At 48.9% G+C, this 26,693-nt stretch overlaps 1 protein-coding gene across 6 annotated transcripts in view; it reads left to right on the forward strand.

The window, feature by feature from the left end:
* abcc8 (ATP-binding cassette, sub-family C (CFTR/MRP), member 8) overlaps positions 1 to 26,693 on the forward strand; it is a 362,311-nt gene that overhangs the window by 152,613 nt on the left and 183,005 nt on the right. For all 6 annotated transcript variants that reach the window (XM_038807799.1, XM_038807798.1, XM_038807800.1 and 3 more), the window contains 2 exons: positions 16,221 to 16,355; positions 18,803 to 18,965. In XM_038807799.1, the coding sequence (XP_038663727.1) occupies positions 16,221 to 16,355; positions 18,803 to 18,965 (298 nt within the window). The remainder of the gene's footprint in view (positions 1 to 16,220; positions 16,356 to 18,802; positions 18,966 to 26,693) is intronic.

Genomic DNA, 26,693 nt, shown 5'->3' on the forward strand with positions numbered 1-26,693 from the left:
CCCCAGTCCCAAAATCCTTTGAGATATCTGCACTGATTTTAATCACACCACCGCATTGGTGGCTGCACCTTCAGCAGCCTAGGAACTAAACTCAGGAATTCCCTCCCTAAATCTGAGGGAGGCACGGTAGCATCACAGCGCCAGGGACCCGGGTTTGATTCCCAGCTCGGGTCACTGTGCGGAATCTGCACTTTTTCCCTGTGTCTGCGTGGGTTTCCTCCCACACGTCCAAAAAACATGCATGTTAGGTGAATTGGACATTCTGAATTCTCCCTCAGTGTCCCCGAGCAGGCACCGGAATGTGGTGACTAGGGGATTTTCACAGTAACCTCATTGCAGTGTTAATGAAATGAAAATTGTTTATTGTCACAAGTAGGCTTCAAATAAAGTTACTGTGAAAAGCCCCGAGTCGCCACATTCCGGCGCCTGTTCAGGGAGGCTGGAATTAAACCTGCGCTGCTGGCCTTGTTCTGCTTTACAAGCCAGCTGCTTAGCCCATTGTGCTAAACCAGCCCCAGTAATGTAAGCCTACTTGTGACACTAATAAAGATTATTATTATTACCTCCTCTTTACCTCACTTTCTTCCTTTAAGACACTCCTTAAAACCTACCTATCTAACCAAATATCTGCCCCAATCGCTCCTTCTGTGGCATGGTTCAAAGTTTGGTATCATAAGGCTCTTGTGAAGTGCCTTTGGAGGTTTTATTATGTTAAAGATGCTGTATAAACACAAGTTGTTGTTGATGTTGAGTTATTTCTGACCTCTTATTGATCTCTACTATTTCAATAACATTTGCTAGTGGGAAAAGTCTCAGGATTTATTATTTGGTATCATGTGGATGGAAGGGACTGACTGTCGGAGATTTAAGTTTCCTGAGTTGCAAGGCACATGGCAGCTAATAGCAGCTCCAGTAAAACAGAGAGTTTAAAGATTATGAAGACTGAGGTTCAATTTCCTGAAAGAGATCAAAAATCTACTGCTGCCAAAACATCAACACATGGGTGTTGATGAAAGATCGAGGCAGATCTAGAGCATGATTTAATGGAAATGTAACAGAGTTAGGGTGTGTTTATTGGATTTGGATTTGTTGTATTGTCATGTGTCCTGAGATACAGTGAAAATAATTGTTCTGCGTACAGTCCAGACAGATCATTCCATACAGGAAAAAACATAGGACATACATAAACACACAATGTAAGTACATAGACACAGGCATCAGGTGAAGCATCCAGGAGTGCAGTACTACTCAGTAGAGAAGATGTGTGAAGAGGTCAGATCAGTCCATACAAGGGTCATTCAGGAGTCTGGTAACAATGGGGAAGAAGCTGTTTTTGAATCTTAGTGTGTGTTCTCAGACTTTTGTATCTCCTGCCCAATGGAAGAAGTTGGAGGAGTGAATACCCCAAGTGGGAGGGGTCTTTGATTATTCTGCCCGCTTTACGTACATAAAAAGCAAGAGGGTAGCAAGGAAAAGGGTTGGCCCACCGAAGGATAGGCAAGGGAATCTATGTGTGGAGCCAGAGGAAATGGGCGAGGTACTAAATGAATACCTTGCCTCAGTATTCACCAAAGAGAAGGAATTGGTGGATGTTGAGTCTGGAGAAGGGTGTGTAGATAGCCTGGGTCACATTGAGATCCAAAAAGACGAGGTGTTGGGCATCTTGAAAAATATTAAGGTAGATAAGTCCCCAGGGCCTGATGGGATCTACCCCAGAATACTGAAGGAGGCTAGAGAGGAAATTGCTGAGACCTTGACAAAAATCTTTGGATCCTCACTGTCTTCAGGTGATGTCCCAGAGGACTGGAGAATAGCCAATGTTGCTCCTTTGTTTAAGAAGGGTAGTAAGGATAATCCAGGGAACTACAGGGCGGTGAGCCTTACGTCAGTGGTAGGGAAATTACTGGAGAGAATTCTTCGAGACAGGATCTACGGCCATTTGGAAGCAAATGGACGTCTTTGTGAGAGGCAGCATGGTTTTGTGAATGGGAGATCGTGTCTCACTAACTTGATAGAGTTTTTCGAAGAGGTCACAAAGATGATTGATGCAGGTAGGACTGTGGATGTTGTCCACATGGACTTCAGTAAGGCCTTTGACAAGGTCCCTCATGGTAGACTGGTACAAAAGGTGAAGTCACACGGGATCAGGGGTGAGCTGGCAAGGTGAATACAGAACTGGCTAGGTCATAGAAGGCAGAGAGTAGCAATGGAAGGGTGCTTTTATAATTGGAGGGCTGTGACTAGTGGTGTTCCACAGGGATCAGTGCTGGGACCTTTGCTGTTCGTAGTATACATAAATGATTTGGAGGAAAATGTAACTGGTCTGATTAGTAAGTTTGCAGACAACACAAAGGTTGTTGGAATTGAGGATAGCGATGAGGACTGTCAGAGGATGCAGCAGGATTTAGATCGTTTGGAGACTTGGGCGGAGAGATGGCAGATGGAGTTTAATCCGGACAAATGTGAGGTTATGCATTTTGGAAGGTCTAATGCAGGTAGGGAATCTACAGTGAATGGTAGAACCCTGAAGAGTATTGAAAGTCAGAGAGATCTAGGTGTACAGGTCCACAGGTCACTGAAAGGGGCAATACAGGTGGAGAAGGTAGTCAAGAAGGCATACGGCATGCTTGCCTTCATTGGCCGGGGCATTGAGTATGAGAATTGGCAAGTCATGTTGCAGCTGTATAGAACCTTAGTTAGGCCACACTTGGAGTATAGTGTTCAATTCTGGTTGCCACACTACGAGAAGGATGTGGAGGCTTTAAGAGGGTGCAGAAGAGATTTACCAGGATGCTGTCTGGTATGGAGGGCATTAGCTATGAGGAGCGGTTGAATAAACTCAGTTTGTTCTCACTGGAACGACGGAGGTTGAGGGGCGACCTGATAGAGGTCTACAAATTTATGAGGGGCATAGACAGAGTGGATAGTCAGAGGCTTTTCCCCAGGGTAGAGGGGTCAATTACTAGTGGGCAGAGGTTTAAGGCGCGAGGGGCAAGGTTTAGAGTAGATGTACTCTACGTTTTTTACACAGAGGGTAGTGGGTGCCTGGAACCCGCTGCCGGAGTAGGTTGTGGAAGCACGGACAATAGTGATATTTAAGGGGCATCTTGACAAATACATGAATAGGATGGGAATAGAGGGATACAGACCCAGGAAGTGTAGAAGATTGTAGTTTAGTCGGGCAGCATGATCGGCACGGGCTTGGAGGGCCGAACGGCCTGTTCCTGTGCTGTACTTTTCTTTGTTCTTTGTTTCCCAAGGCAGCGGGTGATGTAGACAAAGTCAATGGATGGGAAGCAGGTTTTAGTGATAGACTGGGCTGGGGTCACAACTCCCTGAAGTTTCTTGTGGTCCTGGGCCGCGCAGTTGCCATGCCAGCCTGTTATACAGTCAGAAAGGATGCTTTCTATGGTGCATCTGTAAAAACTGGTAAGAGTCAATCTGGACATGCCGAATTTCCTTTGTTTCCTGAGAAAGTATAGGCGCTGTTCTGCTTTCTTGGTCATAACGTCGACGTCGGTGGAGTAGTACAGATTGTTGGTGATGTGCACACCCAGGAATTTGAAGCGGTCAACTATCTCCATCTCAGCACCATTGATGCAGACAGGAGTGTGTACGATACTTTGCTTCCTGAAGTCAATGACCAGCTCTTTAGTTTTGCTGTCATTGAGGGATAGATTGCTGTCATTACACCACGCCACTAAGTTCTCTATCTGTCTCCGGTACTCCGACTCATCCTTGGTCCAGATCCAACCCACTATGGTTGTGTCATCAGCAAACGTGTAGATGGAGTTGGAGCCAATTTTTGCCTCATAGTCGTGTGTATGGGGAGTATAGTAGGGGTCTAAGTATGCAGCCTTGCGATGCCCCGGTATTGAGGACTATCGCGGAGGAGGTGTTAGACCATAAGACCATAAGACATAGGAGCGGAAGTAAGGCCATTCGGCCCATCGAGTCCACTCCACCATTCAATCATGGTTGATTTCAACTCCATTTACCCGCTCTCTCCCCATAGCCCTTAATTCCTCGAGAAATCAAGAATTTATCAATTTCTGTCTTAAAGACACTCAACGTCCCGGCCTCCACCGCCCTCTGTGGCAATGAATTCCACAGACCTACCACTCTCTGGCTGAAGAAATTTCTCCTCATCTCTGTTCTAAAGTGACTCCCTTTTATTCTAAGGCTGTGCCCCCGCGTCCTAGTCTCCCCTGCTAATGGAAACAACTTCCCTACGTCCATCCTATCCAAGCCATTCATTATCTTGTAAGTTTCTATTAGATCTCCCCTCAACCTCCTAAACTCCAATGAATATAATCCCACGATCCTCAGACGTTCATCGTATGTTAGGCCTACCATTCCTGGGATCATCCGTGTGAATCTCCGCTGGACCCGCTCCAGTGCCAGTATGTCCTTCATGAGGTGTGGGCCCCAAAATTGCTCACAGTATTCTAAATGGGGCCTAACTAGTGCTTTATAAAGCCTCAGAAGTACATCCCTGCTTTTATATTCCAAGCCTCTTGAGATAAATGACAACATTACATTTGCTTTCTTAATTACGGACTCAACCTGCAAGTTTACCTTTAGAGAATCCTGGACTAGGACTCCCAAGTCCCTTTGCACTTTAGCATTATGAATTTTGTCACCGTTTAGAAAATAGTCCATGCCTCTATTCTTTTTTCCAAAGTGCAAGACCTCGCACTTGCCCACGTTGAATTTCATCAGCCACTTCTTGGATCATTCTCCTAAACTGTCTAAATCTTTCTGCAGCCTCCCCACCTCCTCAATACAGACCCGCTCCAGTGCCAGTATGTCCTTCATGAGGTCCAGCGGAGATTCACACGGATGATCCCAGGAATGGTAGGCCTAACATACGATGAACGTCTGAGGATCTAGCCCCTCCATCTATCTTTGTATCATCGGCAAACTTGGCCAGAATGCCCCCAGTCCCGTCATCTAGATCGTTAATATATAAAGAGAACAGCTGCGGCCCCAACACTGAACCCTGCGGGACACCACTTGTCACCGGTTGCCATTCCGAAAAAGAACCTTTTATCCCAACTCTCTGCCTTCTGTCTGACAGCCAATCGTCAATCCATGTTAGTACCTTGCCTCGAATACCATGGGCCCTTATTTTACTCAGCAGTGTTGCTGTTTATTCTTACTGATTGTGGTCTATGGGTCAGGAAGTCGATGATGCAGTTGCGGAGGGAGGAGCTTTGATATGAGCGGGGTGTTTCCTGATGCTATTAATGAACCCACTGTTAAAACAGGACAATGCTTCATTTTTGGACCGTGGCGAGGAATGCCCCGCCAAGCCAGCGCTTAGGTCAATTTCCGGCACTAACGAGCACAGCACGCTAGTTCAGGAAGAGATTGAGGCGCCATTTAATAATGGTCCCCTGATCTCTGGAATCCCGCCGCCCCACCAGAGTCGCCAGGCCTCCTCAATGGCCCAACTTACCTATTAGGGGATCCTCGAGCCCCCTGCATCCCACCTCATAAGGGCAGGACAGGGTGCCATCTGGGCACCTTGGCACTTCGAGTTGGCACACTGGCAGTGCCCTGCCAGCCTGGCAGTACCACCTGGGCACTCTGTCATTGCCAGGGTGGTGCCCGGGTATCATTGCCAGGGTGCCTAGATGGCATTTCCATGGTTCCCGTGTGGCACATGGTGCCCAGAGCCTGACCACCCAGGGATCCCCGATCGCCAAGGAGACCCCCCCAAGTGCCAGTCCACCTGGTCCACATTTGTGGAAACCAGTGCTAAAAAGCCCCTGCTCAGGGTCTCCAAGACGAGGCCATTAGATCCTGTGCCCCAGGTAACTCCGGCACAGACATATTCAAATGAGACTAACTACTCATTCGAATATGAAAATCTGGATCCCGTTCTCAATGGATCGTGGCGCCTCATGTGATCTCATTACATCTGGCAAGGCATAATGAGCACCGTAAATCTCGCAAGAGGCCCATCGCGAGATTTACCGGCCTCGTCGCATTGCAAGACGGGCATGACAAAGCCGTTAGATCACGCCCCTAGAAGCTAGTGATCATTTGAACTCTGCAAGACGCCCAGAATTGGTTGTGTTCAATGGGCTATAGTTATACAGATTGCCGAAACAGCTTTGGACTGGTGGCTGAGCAGTACAGAATGCAGTCATTAACAGCCCTGTTATACTGCTGGCTTCTTCTTGCTGTGAACAACACAGTCCAATTGAACATCATGCAATGGGGCTCCACTCCACCAACTTCTTATTGTTCTGAGAGGGCAGATGGGAGAGTGAGAAAAGATGCTGCACATTTAAATCTGCCTGCATTGAAATTATACTCCACAATTTAATGGCCAATTTGCGCTTAGGTGAGAGTGCGACAAGGTCATTAAATCACGGGAGAGGCCAAGATTGGGAACCGTGCCGGGCACCAATCGGCAATCCAACCGGCCCGGTCCCGTTGGCAAAATCAGGATCCCACCACAGTGTGGCAAGAAACCAATAATCATCACTTAGCCCCATCTGCATACAGTTAACGGGAACAGCCCCCTATCTAACGGCTTCCTGTGATCTAACCACCTCCCCAGCAAATGGTCATGCGAGTGTCAATTAGTACACCTTTTTGAATACATGAAGTTGGCGGAAGGGCTGCTTCCCGAGGAGGTGATTCGCCATCTTCGCTCACAGACAAAGAGACTGGGGCATTGGGGTTGCTGAGCCGGTGCTTGGAGGGGGGTGGGGGGCCCAAGGGGGTGGGTCTCGGTTGACTGAAGGCTATAGCTAATTGGGAATTGGCAATCGTAGTTAAGTGAGCACTTCACACATCCCAAGTGGATCGCCATGGGTAGGTGTGCGTGTAGCATGTGGGGATTATTGCCTGACATCCCAATCAGACTGTGATGCTTGGACTCTGCGGGAGGAAAGACCTAGAAAGCAGCGGACAGCATCTGAACAGCCAGGGGCTGGGTCCCAGCTCCGGATACATCTCTGCGACCAGAGGGTGGGTGTTTGCAGCGGGGTGAGGACCAGCACCCAGTCCAGCTAACGTTACGTGCAGCTGCCTGGGGTCCAAGGTCTGGGGGTCCGGTGACCAGCGATCCCGCTACCGCCGAGGGTGCGTGGTCAAGGCGTACCGGATGGGAGGGGAGGAACAATGGGGGGACCGGAGGGTCCTGGGGTGGAAGGCACCGGTGGTTGTCAGTCTCACACCCTCACCCAATTCCTTACAGGTATTACACAGGATGGACAATATCTTGGACTCTGCGGAACTTGTCCTACTGGTGCTGCTGGCAGGCCTGGCAGCCAGACACTGGTGGAGGCAGCAGCATTGACAGAGACTCGAGGCAGCGGCCCATGTGCAGGGCCCCACCCCACACCCTGAGGACACGGCCGCCCATCGGGCCAGGAGGTACCCAGAGGGGATCCCCGCAACGATCCAAGGTGTACAGGTGTCACTGGTTGTGATGACAGACAGCGTATGCTGCAGGAGGCTCCACCTCAACAAGGAGATGGTGCAGCACCTGTGTCATGTCCTTGCGGACTTGGTGTCACGTGGAGGAGGAGGATACCCGCTCAGGGTGAGATCAAACTATATAAACTTTGACATGGACCTGGCCCAACAAGATGCCTAGGCAGCAGGATTCTCTGCCATTGCCGGCATGCACCAGATCCAGGGGGTATTGGATGGCACGCATGTCACCTTGCGCACACCAGACTGTCTGGGAGTGCCCTACATCAACAGGAAGGGGTTCCACTCCCTGAACATCCAGCCTGTGTATGACCAGCACATGAAGATCATGCACGTGTGTGTACACTTCACAGGGAGTGTGCACAACAGCTGCATCCTTTGGCAGTCAGACGTCTCCGCTTCGAGGACCACCCCAGGATGGCCAGTTGGCACTTGGGGGATAAAGGTACCCACTGAGGTCCTAGCTAATGATGCCAGTATGGAGCCTGGTGACCGATGCGGAGACCTGAGACAACGAGGCCCATGCAGCCACCTGGACTGTCATTCAGCGGTGCATTGAACTCCTCAAAATGCAGTACCGATGCCTCTACCACTCTGGTAGTGCACTGCAGTACTCCCCCCCCCCCCCCCCCCCCCCCCCCCCACACCCCCCGAGGTTTGCCTGCTTTGTGGTGGTGTGTTGTGTCCTCCACAACCAGGCACAGCAGCAGGGTTATGTGCTGAAGGTGGAGGGGGAGGAATAGGTGGCCACCGAGGAGGACGAGGAGGCGCCGGACCAGGAGGGGCTGGAGGACAAGCCTCAGGAGGACCAACCGGAGGATGGAGGACAGGGAGTAGCGCCAGAGAGGCCCTCATCCTCACTTGCTTTACATAGAACCTGCCTCATCCATCATTCCCCCTCTCCCCAACACACGCCCCCCGCCATGCCTCAGACTTCCCCCACCTTTCCCCCGCTCCCCCTCATTTCCCACACTCCCAGGGTATGTGTAACATCGCTCCAGGCTGATGGGTCTGTATTGGCACTGTCAGCAGGTCACGGTCGAGGGCAAAGGGGTGATGATAAGCAGAGAGCTCAGCGCTGATGCTCCTCATTCAATGCCATAGGCTGACCCTGCCTGTCTGCTGAATGCTCGCTCACTCTCACGTGGGGGATGGGGGGGGGAGGAATCCCAGGATCTCCATGACCAGAGAGATGGGGCATGGGATTGGTGCTCGGCCCGCATTGAAGAAGAAAGTGCCAGAGGCATCACCTTGGTTGAGGTCAACAGATGTACATAAGTGTCCCCAACAGCCCCACTCTCCCTGTGGTACGCCCCATTTTTCCCATCCCTTCCAGACCCTCTCTTCAACCTTTTTCCCACATCCCCAGCCCCTACACCTTACCCCTTCCCCCTAGTGAGCTCTCAGTGATCCTCAACGTGCTTAGCCTTCCGCGCTCTACTGCTGCGTCAAGGTGTATACCAGGATGCGCATCAGAGGTGGAGGCAGTCAGCTGTTTACCGCGTCCCATGGCCTTCGATGCCCCTACTCCGCGTCCTCTGGGGCCAGAGAGGCCCGGCGCACTGCCGTGGCACATGCCCTACCATGCTGCACTGTGCTGGGTGTTGACTGCTGGACATGCCATTGTCGGAGTGGAACTCAGAGGAGCTGGTGGCCACCATCGCCACTCCATAGGATGGCTCCGGGTTGACACCCAGCATACCCTCCTCCTGGTCGGTGCCCTTATGGCCCTGGGTTTCACCTCGGGACGGAGGGGCAGCTGGATTGAGCCCCGGCTGCCCCTGGATCATCTCGCTCTGCCAGCCCTGACAGCCCCCTAATGTCTGCAGCTGTGTTGATGCTCTCGGTGATGCCCCTCAGTGACTGGGATCCCCAATGCTCACCTGCGTCTGGGACACATCCACCAGCCACCGTGGCATATTCTGGAGCTCCTCGGCCAATCCACCTACCCCTGCACACCTTTAGGTTGTTGGGGGCGAAACCCATGCAAACACGGGGAGAATGTGCAAACTCCACACGGACAGTGACCCAGAGCCGGGATCGAACCTGGGACCTCGGCGCCGTGAGGCATCAGGGCTAACCCACTGCGCCACCGTGCTGCCTATGTAGTACCATTTTAGTGGATTTTTCATATACCTAGCCTGACCATCAATAAATCAAACAAAACATCACTGCCTTTTTTTAGCAAAGGAAACATCTCAGAACTTTAGACTTGTGAAAGCCATTCAATAAATTGCACCCATTTAATGCCTGTCTCCTTTTCAAACATAAAACCTTAATTGTCTTATTAGAATTGTCAGGTTTCTATCACCTAATTTCTAGTCCATGAGGCTAATTATGTCAGTTTTTTTAGAACAGTACAGCACAGAACAGACCCTTCGGCCCTCGATGCTGTGCCGAGCAATGATCACCCTACTCAAGCCGACATATACCTATACCAGTAACCCAACAACCCCCATTAACCTTATTTTTTAGGACACTAAGGGCAATTTAGCCTGGCCAATCCACCTAACCCGCACATCTTTGGACTGTGGGAGGAAACCGGAGCACCCGGAGGAAACCCACGCACACACGGGGAGGATGTGCAGACTCTGCACAGACAGTGACCCAGCCGGGAATCGAACATGGGACCCTGGAGCTGTGAAGCATTTATGCTAACAGGGGCTGGTTTAGCTCACTCAGCTAAATCGCTGGCTTTTAAAGCAGACCAAGCAGGCCAGCAGCACGGTTCGATTCCCGTACCAGCCTCCCCGGACAGGCGCCGGAATGTGGCGACTAGGGGCTTTTCACAGTAACTTCATTGAAGCCTACTCGTGACAATAAGCGATTTTCATTTTTTTCATTTTCATAACCACCATGCTACCGTGCTGCCCCTGTTGTTAGAAGTTGTTAACTTCTGAAGCCTCCGAAGAATTAATTGAGAATTGCGAGGCAGTAAAAATAAGCACCAAATCCTTATCTGAGGATTTGCATTACTGTGCATTCAAAAACAGGTTATTGTGGAGTTTAGGTGAAAATAAGCCCGGGCACAATTGTGTGAATGAGGCCATCAGAACGTAAAATGAGGAATTAGAAGACTAGAACTCTTGTGGTAATAGTAGAAAGGAGTGACAGGAAATTTATAAATCTACACATACCAGGAACCAGATTCAATGGGAAGATTTACTGTAATTGAGCCTCCGGAGGCTAAAGCAGAAATATGTTCCCTGATAGTTAAAACATCATCAACGTGAGAACAGCTGATGAAAGTCACGCTCCAATGATAAAGTCAATGACTGCTACTCAGCATCAGCAGATTCCATTTAATTGACATTCCCCAGCAAGCAGCTGTTGTGAAACATTATCTTGTTGTCACATTTGAGTTAGGAGAGCTGGCGTTAACTTTTGATAACGGCATTGAACAGACTATAATGGATCGGATTCCCTTTTGCACACCTCGCCCAGTTTTCCTCTTGAAGTCAGTGGAAAGGAAAATTGAACTGAGTGTATAATGTCCACCCAATCTGTTACTGCCTATTTATTATCACTTCAAAAGATTAACATCAATCACCTGTTGTTTTATCCAACTATAACGCCTTTGGTTATTAATATATTATACTCACTGGTACAAGTCCATTTTAGTCTGAGATTCCTGGAAACTGAAGAAGTCATTCTTATTAATATGAGACTCTACAGTACCTGGAAAGGCAGTGGCATGTCAGTGAAGTAGCCATTCTTCCTGTCACAAAGTCTGAAAATGCCCCTTCAGCTGCCAGTGGTGAGGGCCTTCTTCAGGCACTTTAGCCATGCTGGGCTTCCGCCTGTTGTGGCTCTGGGTCGGGTGGAGTGTATCGAGCTGTGGAGTTCCTGCTTCATCAGGTGGTCCAAGTGTTTGCGGTGGACCTTCCCTTGAATCCAGACCTTAAAAGAGACTCGACCTGTTCATTCTAGTACAACTCCTGGGAGACACAACACTCCCTCACCAAAATTGTGAGCATTAATTGCATCGCCGGAATGAAATGTGCACCCAGGCATCCTCAAGTCACAGTAGCTTTTCTGCGTTTCCTGTTGTGTCTCTGCCTTTCTGCTGAGACTTTGAAACACCAGACGCAGCCAGCTTCTGAGTCTGTGACCCATCGGTAACTCGGCAGGGGCAATTCCCGTCATCACATCAGGCGTTGTGCGATAATTGAAAGGATCTGCACCAGTCGTGTGCCCGTCAACCGCATTGATTACTGCTTTAATCCTCTCTTGAAGTTCTGGACCTCCCCTTCTGCCAGGCCACTGGAGGAGAGATGAAATGAAATGAAAATCGCTTATTGTCACAAGTAGGCTTCAATGAAGTTACTGTGAAAAGCCCCTAGTCGCCACATTCCAGCGCCTGTCCGGGGAGGCTGGTACGGAATGATACGGAGTGGCAGGAATATGCCGAATGCCGTTCCTCTTTATAAATATGGTGAATTGTTCGCGAGTGAACAACGTCCCTTTATCCATCACTAACACATCTGGGATTCCATGGGTGCTAAACAAAATACCCGGAGCTCCTCTATCTTGGACTGGACATTGTGCAGGCCATCTTAAACAACTCTAGCCTCTTTGAATGAGCATCCATGAGCACGGGGAGCATGGATCCCAGAAACTGTCCCGCAAAATCTGCGTGTAGGCATACCCATGGGTAACCCCCGGACATTCCCAGGGGTGAAAGGAGGTTGCCGGTGGAAATTTCTGATCCTCCCGACACACCGACAGTTGCGCATGACCCTTTTGATGTCCCCATCAATACCGGGCCACCAGACATAACTGTTGGCCAACATTTTCATTTTATGTGCTCGCGGATGGCTACCGTGAAGATGCTGGTGCTGGGCTTCCTTTTTTATCTCAATGACCACCGCCAAGCCCTTTTCACTATGTGAGCGTAACGTCTCTTTGCATCCACCAGAGTTCTCGTAGCAAAACGCAATGGGATGCTCTGTGCTGCCTCCATGGGCCAGCACTGTCCTGATGCCAAAGGATGAAGCATCACATGTCAAGATTAAGGGCCTAGCCAGATTATAATGCGCAAAACACCGTGTGGAGGACAGACACTTCATAACAGCATTACATGTTTTCTCCTGCGAAGGGCCCAGCATCACTCCTAGTTATTCCTCAATAGCATGTGGAGCAGGCCCAACAGAGTGGCCAAGTTGATAATGAACTTCCCATAGTAGTTAACTAGGCCTAAAAATGACCGGAGCTCAGTGGCGTTCCTCAGTGCCAGGCCCCTTTAATAGCACAAATCTTATCCTCCACAGGAAGTAGACCATTACTGTTCAGCCTGTAACCTAGATTGGACACTGTGCTAGCACGGAACACACACTTCCTCCTCTTCAGCTGGGAACCTACATGGGAAAACCCCAGAACACTTCCTGTAGGTTATCCATATGTTCCTTCTCTGTGAATCCCGCAATGAACATGTCGTCCAAATCGAGGGACCACCATCGGTCGGCCCTGCAGGACGTTCTCTATCACTCGCTGAGAACCCGACAAGAGTGACGAAACCCTGAACGGGAGACGGGTGTACTCAAACAACCCCAATGAGTATTGCTGATGGCAAACTTTTTGGACTGTGGGTCTAGCTCCACCTGTAGACTCTTATCCAGCTTCGTGAAGGACCATCCTCCAACCAATGTGGTGTATAAATCCTCTACCTAGGGATCTGATACCCGTCCAATCGCAAGGCCCTGTTCACCTTGAGTTTAAAATCACCACAGAGATGGACAGTTTTGTTGGGCTGCATTACCAGCACCACAGGTGCAGCCCATTCCACAAACTGATTCGGGGATATAACCCCCAGATCTTGCAGGCGCTGAAATCCCGTGTCGCTAGCAAAGCATAAGGGACAGGCCTCACTCTGAAATATCGGGGTTGAGCCTCAGGATCTACATAGATATGGGCTTTGCCCCCTTTTTTCCTACCCATGCCCTGCTGGAACACCTCGAGGTATTTACCCAACACATATTACAGACCTCCGGTGCACATTCGAAGGACCTGTTGGCAGTCTTAACCCATCTCGCCCTCATAAATTTGGTCCCAGTCCCTGTGCCACAACCAATGGAAGACGAACCGACTGCAGCCTATGCATCACCAGAGTCATGGTGGTCCCCCGATCTTTAAAGGCTCCCCACTGCAGGTTGCCTATCTCGCTTTAGTATCAAGAAGTGTCAGTGGCATGAGCCCTGCACGACGCTGCCAAAGTGTGCGGAGGTCAACAATGGAGACTGCAGTGCCAGTGTCTGTTTCCATAGTCACCGGATGACCATTAACCTGCAGCAAGACCCGGACTTGTGCTACTTTTGGAGCTGTGACACAGTTGCACTAATTAGTCCTCCTCATCCGGGGTGCCCACATGCAAAGCCCTGGTTTGCGGAGATCTGGGTGGTTGTTGTGGACGGCGTTCTCTGCATTGAACCTGACGGCCCTGACCATCACGGGTTCGCCTCCCACGTCATTGGCAATGCAGCCAGCTGTCCCCGTCATCCTCAGGGGAGATGTTCCACTGTCAGCGGTACCACCCAAGATTCTAATCGTGCTGTGGAAATGCTTCTGAGGCCATCCCTTTGGAGGAAGTCTGGCCATACCAGCATCATCCCGTCATGCTGAGGGGGTCCGGAAGGAAGGGAGAGCCAAACCATGGACGCCATAGTCCATGGACCATGCAGCTCCTGAACTCATTTGTCCCCATGCTCTTGAGATAGTGAAAGTTCAATGGCTCATTTTAAATCTAGGGTGTGTTCTGCCAATAGCTTCCTCAGTGTGGCCGTGTTGTTGATGCTGTACACAGGTCGGTCCCTCCGAATTCCAGAGCGGGATGGCCCGAACTCAGTGTTCAGTCAGATATCTTAAGCGGATCAATAAGTTAGTAACGGATTCGCCCGGAGACTGCACTGCTGTATAAAAGCAATACCGCTGCATAATTACAGGAGGCTTGGGGTCATAGTGTTCCGAAACCAATGCAGCTAGCTCATCAAACGATCTGGGGCTGGATTATTCGACCCCCCCGCCAGGTTGGAGAATCACTGAGGAGCGGCGTGAATCCCGCACCGCCGCTCCGACGCCGGCTGCCGAATTCTCCGATGCCGGTTTTTGGGCGGGGAGGGGGGAATCACGCTGCGCCAACCGGGGGACGTTGGTAGCGGCCCCCCCGGCAATTCTCCGGGCCCCGATGGCCGCCCGTTTTCCGCCAGACCCGCCGGCATGACATAGACATGGTCCATCCCGGCAGGACCTGGCTTGGAGGGCGGCTAGGGAGTCCTCGGGGGGGCGCGGGGGGATCCAGCCCCTGGGAGGACCCCACGGTGTCCTGGCCCGCAATCGGGGCCCACCGATCTGCGGGCGAGCCAGTGCCGTGGGGGCACTCTTTCTCTCCATGCCGGCCTCTGTCAGGCTCCACCATGGCCAGCGCGGAGAAGAAATACCCTGCGCATGTGCATGAAACACGGCGGCGGTTCGGCGCATGCGCTAGAACACGCAGGCGGTTCTGGGCAGTCCACGGCGGCCATTCAGTGCTGGTTGACGCAGTGCCAACCCCGCCGGCGCCGGCTAAGCCCCCGGAAGTGCGGAATATTCCGCAACTTCCAGGCAGCCCGACGCCGGAGTGCTTCCCACCGCTCTTGGGGCCGGCGTTGGGCTGTCCCGCCAATTGCGGGAGAATCCTGGCCCGCCAGATAAATCAGACTCTTTTATAATTCCAAATGTTTGGGTCCCGCAAGTGGCCAGGAGGACTTTCCTTTTATTTTCCTTTTTTTTTTAACAAACATTTTATGAAGGCATTTATGGTTTTAAAACAATAACAGAAGGAGAGGACATTCTGACGGTCTTCCCCCAAAACTCCTGTTTGTCTGGGAAAAGTGCTTCATGCGCTCCGCATACTGGTTCCAATCTTCCAGACCAGCATCAAAGGCTTCCAACTTTCCGAATAACAGCGTCTTAAATGGTTACGATGTTACGCCCAAACACCAACTTCCAATGGTCACGAGGTTCTACGAGCAAATCCGGGGTTTCTTTTAATCCTCGTTGGCAGTTTAGTAACTTGAGGGCAACGGTGGTAAATGACCTTTAATTTATTTAACAATTTACAGAGCTCTGCTCAAATCAGCATATCCCTCCCAGTACAGTCCTTGCTGGGAGAACTAACCACACCAGGTCCTGCTTTGGGCTAGCTTTCATATTATTAGTACACAACGAGCCGCAGGCTGGTGGCTTCCACCACCTCTCTGGGGAGTTTGTACTTCACGAGTCCCATGGGGAGATCAATGATAGTTTCCCTGTGGTCCTCGTGGGGGCTATGACAATGGTCACATCACAATCCAGTCCAATCTTTTGATCAATGATGCCCAAGATTCACTGGACAGTTGTGAAGAGCAGGAACCCTCGGTGATCTTCTATTTCTAAGGGCAACCGGACTGAGACCAATTGTATTGCATGAAATTGTAGCCTTGTTGCAGTTGCTCTCCCTTAGAAGAGCAAACTCATAACCAGGAGTTGAATATACAATCTTATTTGTCTACATAACTCAATTGCACACTGGCACCAGTCAGGGGAACTCTGATGTCTGTAACCTTATTACATAATGATAACATTTTTTTCTTGAGGAGGAGAGGAATCGAACGGGAAAAAGCTTACAATTATTTTGTTCAGAATGCAGGTAATGGTTATAAACTCAGCAGAATATGAACCACTTGGAATTCTGACTGAACTGTTGTAGTGAATTGAATATCTGTCTGAATGGTCATTTTATTTTATTGCAGATTATTGTAGGTGTGATTCTTCTCTACTACCTCCTTGGAATTAGTGCCTTAATTGGAGCAACAGTAATTGCAGTGCTGGCCCCTGTCCAGTATTTTGTAGCAACCAAATTCTCTCAGGCGCAGAGAAGCACATTGGTGAGTATCACTTCATCAAATGCTCGTTTGTTTGTAGGAATTTCTCTCACACCCCAAAGAGGCAGACAAACAAGAGACTTGATCCCAAAGTTATATCTTTGCTGCTCCATAACTGATTGGTAGCGTGTGTAGTAGGATACACGTGAATATTGCAGCAACCAGTTCATCCATTGTGAGAGAAGAATCTTCTCATTGGAACCTCCCTTCTCCTGACAAAAACAAGAATGAACCGTGTTATGCTCACCAAACTGTGCTGTCCTACGAATCCCGAGTAGGTAGAACCAATAATGCTTACATCTCTGAGTAATATAGTGAATAGAAGGTTGTTGAGAGCTGTCAAATCCTTAAACCTCTGGAACTACAAATTTCCGTGCATCTGTAGGTTTTTTGGCAAAACTACTTAATAATTTGCTTTTTTACAATTTTAAAAATGAAATTAAGCCAATATGAAAGGAGTGCAGTGCTGGCACAGTGCTGTACAGTACCAATGTTCCATGTTTAGTACCAAAGTGCCATGCCACATATTGTTGGGTCACAGGTTCACTTCAACATCCCTCTGAGTGCCTATTCCAGCTGTGTTGCTTTGAAAATATACCGAATGGTATATTTTAAAACTGATTCCAAGTCATTTCTTACACAGTTCCTTGCAGCTCTTTCGAGCTCAGAAAACATTTCAATAGAATTCTAAGAATAATTCACCTGATTTCATTATCATCCTTTGCCATTCTGCAGCTGGAGGAGAAAACACAAGGGGCGGCATTCTCCGTCCCACCGATGTGGCGTGCTCCCGGGATTCTCTGTCTCGTCAGCCAGCCAATGGGGTTTCCCACTGTGGGCAGCCCCACGCCGTCGTGAAATCCCTGGGCTGCCAGCACAATGGAGAATCCCGACAGCTGAGAATCCAGCCCAAATACTCAAACTACCAATGAGTGAAACTCTTAGGCCCGTCCAGGTTTCCTTTTTGTCTTTTATGAAATAATGTAACACAGGAAAATAATACAGCGTCTGATAAGTGGATGGAGGAATTGAAATAATCTTTGGACAGAAAAAGCCCATTTTCTGAAATAATGTGCTTGCAACTCCTAGACATGAACTACAAAGTGCACGTTTGTTCAGGGACTGAATAGTGAGTTGGATCAGATAAAAAGATAAATATTCATCCCGGACAATACTGCAAGTTGGGCAGTAACGTATGGTCTGCCTTTTAAACACCCTATCCAATATTCTGTGGTCAGTGGAATATAAGGGGCTGGCCATGCAATTCAGCCTGCTTTAAACTACCGGCCGGGACATATTTATATCCCTGACAGCTCAGGTTTCACATTGATCTGAGTCTAAGTGACATCCAGATGCTGCAACCCTAATACTCTGCACATCCAGTCATCAGTGCATGCTCCCTAACAACTAATTCCTATTAGAAGAGTGCAATGCAAGCATCAACTCACTGCTAACATTTAATCAGAAGTGTTAAAAGTGCTCAGAATCTGCGGTACAGCAGGCTCGTTATATTACAGCAGGCATAAATTCAAATTAATGTGAAGAGATCACCCACTACTTGATTTCAGTGCATTTGGGTTTATATTATTTCGTTTGGTGCATTACTCAGGAGACAGACTGTACATCTATATGAAAATGGCAACATTACTGTCGTAAACATCCTATGTAAAATGAGTTTGAGCCACCCTTTCCTGTAACCTCCTCTGACCATACAATCCTGACAGGACTCTTATGTTCCAGCAACTGTGACCTCTTGTGCAGCCCTGACTTCCACCCTGGGTAGCCGTACTTTCAGTTGTCCAGGTGATTGGTTTTCCTTCTCTAAACTGTTCTACCAATCTACATCTCTGACCTACTTTCACACAATCCTTAAAACCTACCGCTTTGATTCAATATTTGGTCACCTACCCTAATATCTCCTCCGATGGCTTGATGGCAATATTTACCTGATGGTGCTCCTGCGAAGTGCCTGAGGACATGTTGTTATATTAAAGGTGCTTTATAAATGCAGATTGTTGTCTGTTTTTGGTGAGGCAACGTGAGCACAATTCCTGACCGGCAGAGAGCAAAATGCTGCACAAAATCAACAAAAATTGAAATCCTGAGAGAGAACTGTTGCTTTTCAAAGCACATTTCTCTTCTCAAGCTAAAGCACATAGTTGCAACAGAACAGAGGAAGTTTTACTTTATGTATGCCTCGGGGGCATCAGTGTGCTTGATGTGATGCTTGTTACTGAAGTGGGAATGTGCTCCACTCCCCAACAATGATTTTTTTCACCTTCATTAGCAAAAGAAAATAATTAATGAATTTGAAAGAAAGGGATAGTATCACATACAGTGGTTGAGGTGATCATTAGGGCTGACAGACTGTTGTTCTGGTTCTTGAATGTACCTGCTGGATTAATTTTCCGATCTTCAAATCCAACTGTTGATTGTCCTTCCCCTTGCAGGATTATTCAAATGAGCGCTTGAGGAAAACGAATGAACTGTTACGAGGAATCAAGTTACTTAAGCTTTATGCTTGGGAGAAAATATTCCATAAGAGTGTGGAAGAAACTCGACACAAGGAGCTAACAAGTCTGAAGTCTTTTGCCCTCTATACCTCCATATCTAGTAAGAATCAGTTTACATAATGTGGTGATATGATTTGCATACCTGTCTGCCATTGGGGCAGAACACCGGCTTACCATTGGCCTTGGTCGGTCATGTGCCTCTCGACTGATTGGTCGAGAGGCTGAGTTAACCACGCCTCCTTGCCGAGGTATAAATAGTCAAACGCCCGGCGGTCGTCCATTTTATTGTAGACAACCGCAGGGCTAAGTTCTAGTTTATTAAAGCCTAACTTTTGTAAAGCAACTCGTCTCTCGTGCAATTGATGGCACATCACATTTCAATTTAAAAAGTGAATTAATGTTTGTTTATGTTAAGTTTGGATTTCTTTGGATTCGTTTTGTTTGCTTAGCCCTTCGTACAACCAGGTGAGGCCATGCAATCATAGCAAGGCTACTTTTTTTCAAAACAGTAGCAAACTACTTAATAAGATTTATTTAAAGTATTTAGTCCCTTCTTTTTCAACGTGGTTAAGTGGTTGAGAAATCAATAATTTTGTAGCCATTGAAAGGACCTTCAATTTAGGTATGAGTGATGATTTGAATATTGCGACCTAGAATAGAGTTCCAGGGTCAAAAGGAATAAACTAATTTAACAGTAAGGATACCAAAATTAATATATGAATGAAAATCGCTTGTTGTCACAAGTAGGCTTCAAATGAAGTTACTGCGAAAAGCCATGTTGTGTGCAAGAAATATTATAAAAAGAAATCAGTGTGGATCTACAAGTTTCTTACATAATTGATCAGAGACTGAGACACTGGGAAACTAGTCAAAAGGAATCTTGCTCCAACTTCACATGACCCATAATTTCTTGATTGATGACATGTCTATACATAAGGAAGATATATATATTCCCATACCAGCCTTCCCGAACACGCGCCGGAATGTGGCGAATGAAATGAAATGAAATGAAAAGGCCTACTAGTGACAATAATAATCGTCGGGGCAGCGTGCTGCGATTCGCGCCCGTCTCGGCGATTCTCCGCCCCATGTATTTGACCACAGCCATCTGGTGTTAATGAGACCATTGTGGATTAAGATGCACTTTGTAATCCGTGTTAATTCAAACCTGTTTGTAATTGTTAAAATAAGGGGGTAAGTAAAGGTATAATGGATCACAATCCAATTTTTTTATGTTTAATGATTTTTTTTCTTGCTGTTAAAACTAATTAGCAGTCCTGCGACTCTGTTCTGCCACATTTTCTAAAAAAAAAGTAATAGTTATGGTCTTTTGTGCCAGGGTTCCACTCTAGGATCTTCCCGTCCAGTTATAAGACCATAAGACACAGGAGCAGAATTAGGCCATTCGGCCCATTGAGTCTGCTCCGCGATTCAGTCATGGCTGATATGTTTCTCATCCCCATTCTCCTGCCTTCTCCCCATAATCCCTGATCCTCTTATTAATCAAGAACCTATCTATCTCTGTCTTAAAGACACTCAGTGATTTGGCCTCCACAGCCTTCAGCGGCAAAGTGTTCCACAGATTCACCATCCTCTGGCTGAAGAAGTTCTTCCTCATCTCTGTTTTAAAGGATCGCCCCTTCAGTCTGAGTTTGTGACCTCAGGTTCTAGGTTTTCCTACTAGAGGAAGCATCTCCTCCACACCTACTTTATCTGAGCCTCTCAGTAACCTTTAATTCAATAAGATCCCCCCTCGTCCTTCCAAACTCCAATGAATACAGACCCAAAGTCTTCAACCGCTCCTCATATGGCAACATATAACATCAACTGGGATTATAACACCCTCATAAAAGGATCAAGACCGAGAGGGCACAGATTTAAGGTGATTTCCAAAAGAAGCAAAATGTGGTGTGAGAAAAAACATCTTTTTTTCTTCTTTTTTTGCAAAACAAAACCTAGTCACACAGCGCGTTGTTTTGGTATGTAATGTGCTGCCTGGAAGTGTGGTGGATGCAGGTTCAATTGTGGCATTCAAGAGGACCTTCGCTGATTATTTGAATAGAAACAATAACCAAGGGTAGAGGTAGGGGAATAGCAATAAGCCATAATGCTCATTTAAAAAGCCAATGCAAACACTATGGGCCAAATGGCCTCTTCCTGTGTAATAACAATTCTGTGATTCTGTATGAGGAATTGGAAAAGGAAGGGAATAATCCAGTTGCCATTGTCTGACTTGAGACGTGATAGAACGAGGAGTTACTGCTAAGTTATTTCAGAATGTAAGGACTAAAGTAATAAACAGGACATCATGGGTGGAACCTCAGGATTGCTACCTATGCTAGCCAAGTGCTAATTGCTTAGAGATGGACAGATCAATATGACGGATATTTGGTGAAAGCCTGTTGTGGGAAGGAAGATACAGGCACTGGTAATGGACAAGAGGGAGCTGTGCCACAGGGAAATGTTCCACCAAGCTGGAGTGAGACCGGTGTCCTAGCAGAAAGGGTATTTAATAGGGTCACGGAGAGTCCACATCAGGTAAAAGAACAAAACATAGTTTTATTTACAACACAATGCACTGCCTGGTAGATCCCCAGTGGGCTCCGCTTCTGGTTGGTACCTCACTGGCCAACCTTTTATACAGAGGTTACTAGGGAACCCCAGCCCCTCGCAGGGGAGCTCATACTCTGCAAGGACCACGGGGAAGGTAATCATTCCCACCCCGTAGGCATCACTCAGGCTAATACAGGGAAAATGTGGCTGTTAATAGGACTTTGAAAGTAAACCTGAAGATAGAAAAACTAGGAAATGAGACTAAAGCTCAGATCAAGGAAATGTACATGGATAGCCTAAATAAATGGTCAGGAAACCAATGCAGATCTAAAACAAAAGGATTAAAGGAGTGTTAAAAAAAAGTATGAAAGACAAATTAAATTTCCTTTGCAATAATGTACACTGTATCCAAAATAAACAGGGGAACTGGAAGAAGTAATCCAAGGCAAGAAATTAGATGTTATAGGAGTAACTTAATATGGCTGCATAAAAACTGACTGCAACTAAGTATTTTGAATTATAAATATCAGAAAAGATATGAAAGGAAGAATGGAGCGAGGCAGCTGTTCTACTTAGCAATAATATCATGCCATAGCAAAAAAGACACATTACTAACAAAGATATAAACATGGGCCAAATGTTCATTCTGGGGTCAGTAACCCGATGTCCGGAACATTTCTGGGTCCTGACCTGGCACCATGTCAATGCCAGTGATGCAACACAATTTTCAAAATGACAGCCACTAATTGACCAGGGGATGAGTTCAGTGTCAAATTAGGGCATCACACATAGGCAGGATGTGGCAACCATGCACAAAGGGATCATTTAAATTGTATATGGCACCAAAGACAGCCTTTGCAAATTCATGATTAGTGCTGAGGGTGGTTTGGGCGGCCATCCCAGGATGTTCCCAAATTTTATTGATGCCTCTTTTCAGGCCTGTCAAGGCAATGGCAGATGGGAGAGCCTTATTCTTCCACCTATCTGTAAGAAGAGCTCCAATGAACCAGACTAAGGAGGCATGGCTAGAGGTGGTCATCAATACCAGCCTTTTATTCTTCTCAAGAATTCAAAGACTGCCTGGTATTTAGCCGTAGCGATAGGGATCCCTTCCCACCACTTGGAGAACCATTGGGAGCTCCACATCATTCCATGGGGAGAGGCCTGATGTGACTTAAGGACCCTCAGGGACTTAATTAAGCAGCATTGGGTTTTCCATATAATTGTTAGAATCCATTATTAAGAAAGTAATAACAAAACACAATCCCATCAGAGTCAGCATGGTTTTATGAAGGGTAAATTGTGTTTAACTAATTTACTAATGTTCTTTGAAGATGTAACAAGTTAAGTGAATAATGGGGATCTTGTAGATGTAGTATATCTAGACTTCCAGAAGGTATTTTATAAACTACTGCACTTTTTATTTTATAAGGTAATACATAAGGTAAAATCAAATGGGATTAGGGGTAATTTATTAGCTTGGATAGAGGACTAGCTAACTGACAGAAGGCAGAGAGTCGGGATAAATGGGACTTTTACTGATTGGCAAGATGCAACTAGTGGGGTGCCACAGGGTTGGGTCTTTGGGCACCAACTATTTACAATCTATATTAATGACTTTTAGATGTAGGATAGAGGGCACGATAGCTAAATTTGCAGATGACACTAAAATAGGTGGGATCGTAAGTTGCAATGAGGAAATAAGAAATCGACAAATGGAGATAGGTTAGGTGAGTGGGCCAAAATGTGGCAGATGGTGTTTAACGTGGATAAGTGAGAGGTAATCCATTTTGGTCGGAAAAATGGAAAGGCAACTATTACCTAAATGGAGGGAAATTTCAGAATACTTCGTGCAGAAGGATTTGGATGTTCTTGTGCATGAATCACACATACCCAGTATGCAGGTACATCAATAAGGAAGGCAAATGGAATTTTGGCCTTTTTAGCTAAAAGAATAGAGTACAAAAGTAGGGAAGTGTTGCTGCAACTGTATGTAAGGCATTGGTGAGACCACACCTGGGACTGCAACTGTGTACAGTTTTGGTCCCCTTATTTGAGGAGGGATGTAAATGCATTAAAGGCAGTTCAGAGGAGGGTCACTGGATTAATCCCAGAGATGAAGGGTTTGCTTTATAAAGAGAAATTTAGCAGTTAAGGTCAATACTCTCTTGAGATTAGAATACTGAGAGGAGATCTAATTGAGGTACACAAGATGATGAACGGTATTGACAAAGTCGGCTTCGAGTGGATGTTTTGTCTTGTGGGGCAATCTAGAACGAGAGATCATGGCCGGAATTCTCCGCTCCCGCGCGGAATCAGGAAGGCCGTCGTGAACTCGGCCGAGTTTCACGATGGCCTCGGAGGCCGCTCCTCGCACCTTATTCACCCCCACCCGGGTGGCTAGGAGAGGCGCTCCGTAACTCTCGGCTGCCGGGCCTTGACGCTTGCGTCAAGGCGGCACGCCGAGAATGACGCGACGGTGGCACCTAAGTGACGTCAGCCGCGCATGCGCAGGTTGGCCGGTTCCAACCCGCGCATGCGCGGCTGACGTCACGATGGTTGACAGCGCCAACCCACGCATGCGCGGTTGCCGTCTTCCCCTCCGCTGCCCCGCAAGATGTGGCGGCTTGATCTTGCGGGGCGGCGGAGGGGAAAGAGTGCGTCGCCTGGAGACGCCGGCCCGACGATCGGTGGGCACCGATCGCGGGCCAGTCCCCTCCCGAGCACGGCCGTGGTGCTCACTCCCCTCTCCGCCCCCCACAAGCCACAAATGAGCATTTGGCGCCCATGTTCACGACGGCAGCGACCAGGTGTGGTTGCCGCCGTCGTGAACTGGTCAGGATCGTCAGGCCGCTTGTGAAAAACGGCGAGCGGCGATTCATCCGAGCGGGGGGTGGGAGAATCGTGGGGGGTGCCGGGGTGACGTGTCGTGAGTCGCCCGGCCCTCCCGCGATTCTCCCATCCGGCGTGAGGAGCGGAGAATCGCGCCCCATATTTTGGGATAAGGGGTAGCAGATTTAAAACAGATGAGGAGAAATTATTTCTCTCAAAGGATTGAGAATGTGTGGAATTCACTGCCCTGGAGTGTGGTGGATGCTGGGTAAATTTAAGGAGGAGATAATCAGGGGCGATATTCTCCGACCCCACGCAGGGTCGGAGAATCGGCCGACGGCGGCGTTATTCCCGCTCCCGCCGGGTTTTTAAATCTCCGACCGGCCAAAAACCGGCGTTGTGCAAATCCCGCCGGCAGCCTCTGAGAACAGCTGGCGCCGGCGGGATTTCATTATATTTTTACTTTCACCAAATCTCCGGCCCGGATGGGCCGAAGTCCCGCCGACGTGGCCACGAGTCACGTCGGCGAAAAACAGAGTAGCTTTAAAACGGCGTCAACCATTGATGATGATTGACGCCGTTCAGTGACCTAGGGCTAGGGCGAGGGGGGGGGGGGTTGCGGCGTTGGGGGGGTGGGAGGTTGCGGCGTTTGGGGGTGGGGTTGCGGCGTTCGGGGGGTGGTTGCGGCGTTTGGGGGGGGTTTGCAGCGTTTGGGGGGGGTGCGGCATTGAGGGGGGGTTGCGGGCGTTGAGAGAGAGGGGGGGTTACCGCCGTTGAGGGGGGGGTTGCTGCGTTGAGAGGGGGGGTTACAGGCGTTGATGGGGGGGGGGTTGCGGCGTTGAGAGGGGGAGGTACCGGCGTTGAGGGGTGGGGGGTTGCTGCGGCGTTGAGGGGGGGTACCGGCGTTGAGAGAGAGGGGGCGGCGTTGGAGGGGGGTAGGGGTGGTGGGGAGGAGGGTAGGGGAGGGGGGTAGGGGTGGTGAGGGGGTAGGGGTGGTGAGGGGGGTAGGCGCGTTGGAGGGGGTATGGGTGGTGAGGGGGTAGGGGTGGTGAGGGGAGTAGGGGCATTGGAGGGGGTAGGGGTGGTGAGGGGGTAGGGGTGGTGAGGGGGTAGGGGCGTTGGAGGGGGTAGGGGTGGTGAGGGGGTAGGGGTGGTGAGGGGGGTAGGGGTGGTGAGGGGAGTAAGGGCGTTGGAGGGGGTAGGGGTGGTGAGGGGGTAGGGGTGGTGAGGGGGGTAGGGGTGGTGAGGGGGTAGGTGCGTTGGAGGGGGTAGGGGTGGTGAGTGGGGGGTTGGGGTAGGGGGCCGCAGCATGCAGGGGGGCGACGGTGCGTTGGCCCCGGCTATCCTTCGCCCCCCCCTCTGCACGCCGCTGCCCCCTACCCCAACCCCCCCTCACCACCCACCCAAATGCCGGGTCTCTCTCTTCTCCCCCCCCCCCAACACCGGGTCTCTCTCTTCTCCCCCCCCCCCCAAACGGCGGGTCTCTCTCTTCTCCCCCCCCAAAGCCGGGTCTCTCCTCCCCCCCCCCCAAACGCCAGGTCTCTCTCTTCTCCCCCCCCCCCCCAAACGCCGGATCTCTCTCTTCTCCCCCCCCCCCCAAACGCCGGGTCTCTCTCTTCTCCCCCCCCCCAAACGCCAGGTCTCTCTCTTCTCCCCCCCCCCAAAACGCCGGGTCTCTCTCGTCCCCCCCCCCCCCAAACGCCAGGTCTCTCTTCCTCCCCCCCCCCCCCCCTACGCCGGGTCTCTCTTCCTCCTCTCTCTCCCCACCACACAAACGCCGGGACTCGCCACTTCCACAGCGGGTGAAACTGACGCGTATCGCGTCAGTCCGCTGCTGGCCCTTTCCGGAACGGAGATTACCGGCTTAAAAGAAGGCCCTGACGCCGGAGTCATCCACACTGCTTTTTCCCGCCGGAAATGGGCGTCACGTCGGTCCCCGGAGAATTTCGCCCCAGGTCTTTCATTCATTGTCGGGTTATGGAGAATGGGCTGGAAAGTTGAGATGAGGTGAGATTAGATCAGTTATGATCCTATTGAATGGGGGAGCCAGCTCAAGAGCCTGCATTGCCTAATCCTGCTCCTAGTTCTTATGTTCTTATCCCATTAAAAAGCAATAATAACTCTCTTGTGATGACGCACAATAGATGAATAAAAAAAACTACATTGAAATTAAAGAAAAGGGCAGATACTAAATACGAAGACAGCAAAAGAGAGGGAAATGAGAAATTAGGAAATATACATTTTTTTAAATTAGGAAGGCAAAGCAAAACTATAAAATTAAATCATCAAAGCATTTAGAAATGTAAAATATTCCATACACAAACAACAAAAGAAATCTCAAGATTGGAATAGAGTAATTAAAATAAGCTCAGAGGTAATGACAGAAAAATAGTAGAAATATTAAATTATTATTTTGTCTAATATTTACCAGAGATTAACGAAC

Source organism: Scyliorhinus canicula, chromosome 9 (assembly GCF_902713615.1).
Source record: "Scyliorhinus canicula chromosome 9, sScyCan1.1, whole genome shotgun sequence".
Taxonomy (NCBI): domain Eukaryota; kingdom Metazoa; phylum Chordata; class Chondrichthyes; order Carcharhiniformes; family Scyliorhinidae; genus Scyliorhinus; species Scyliorhinus canicula.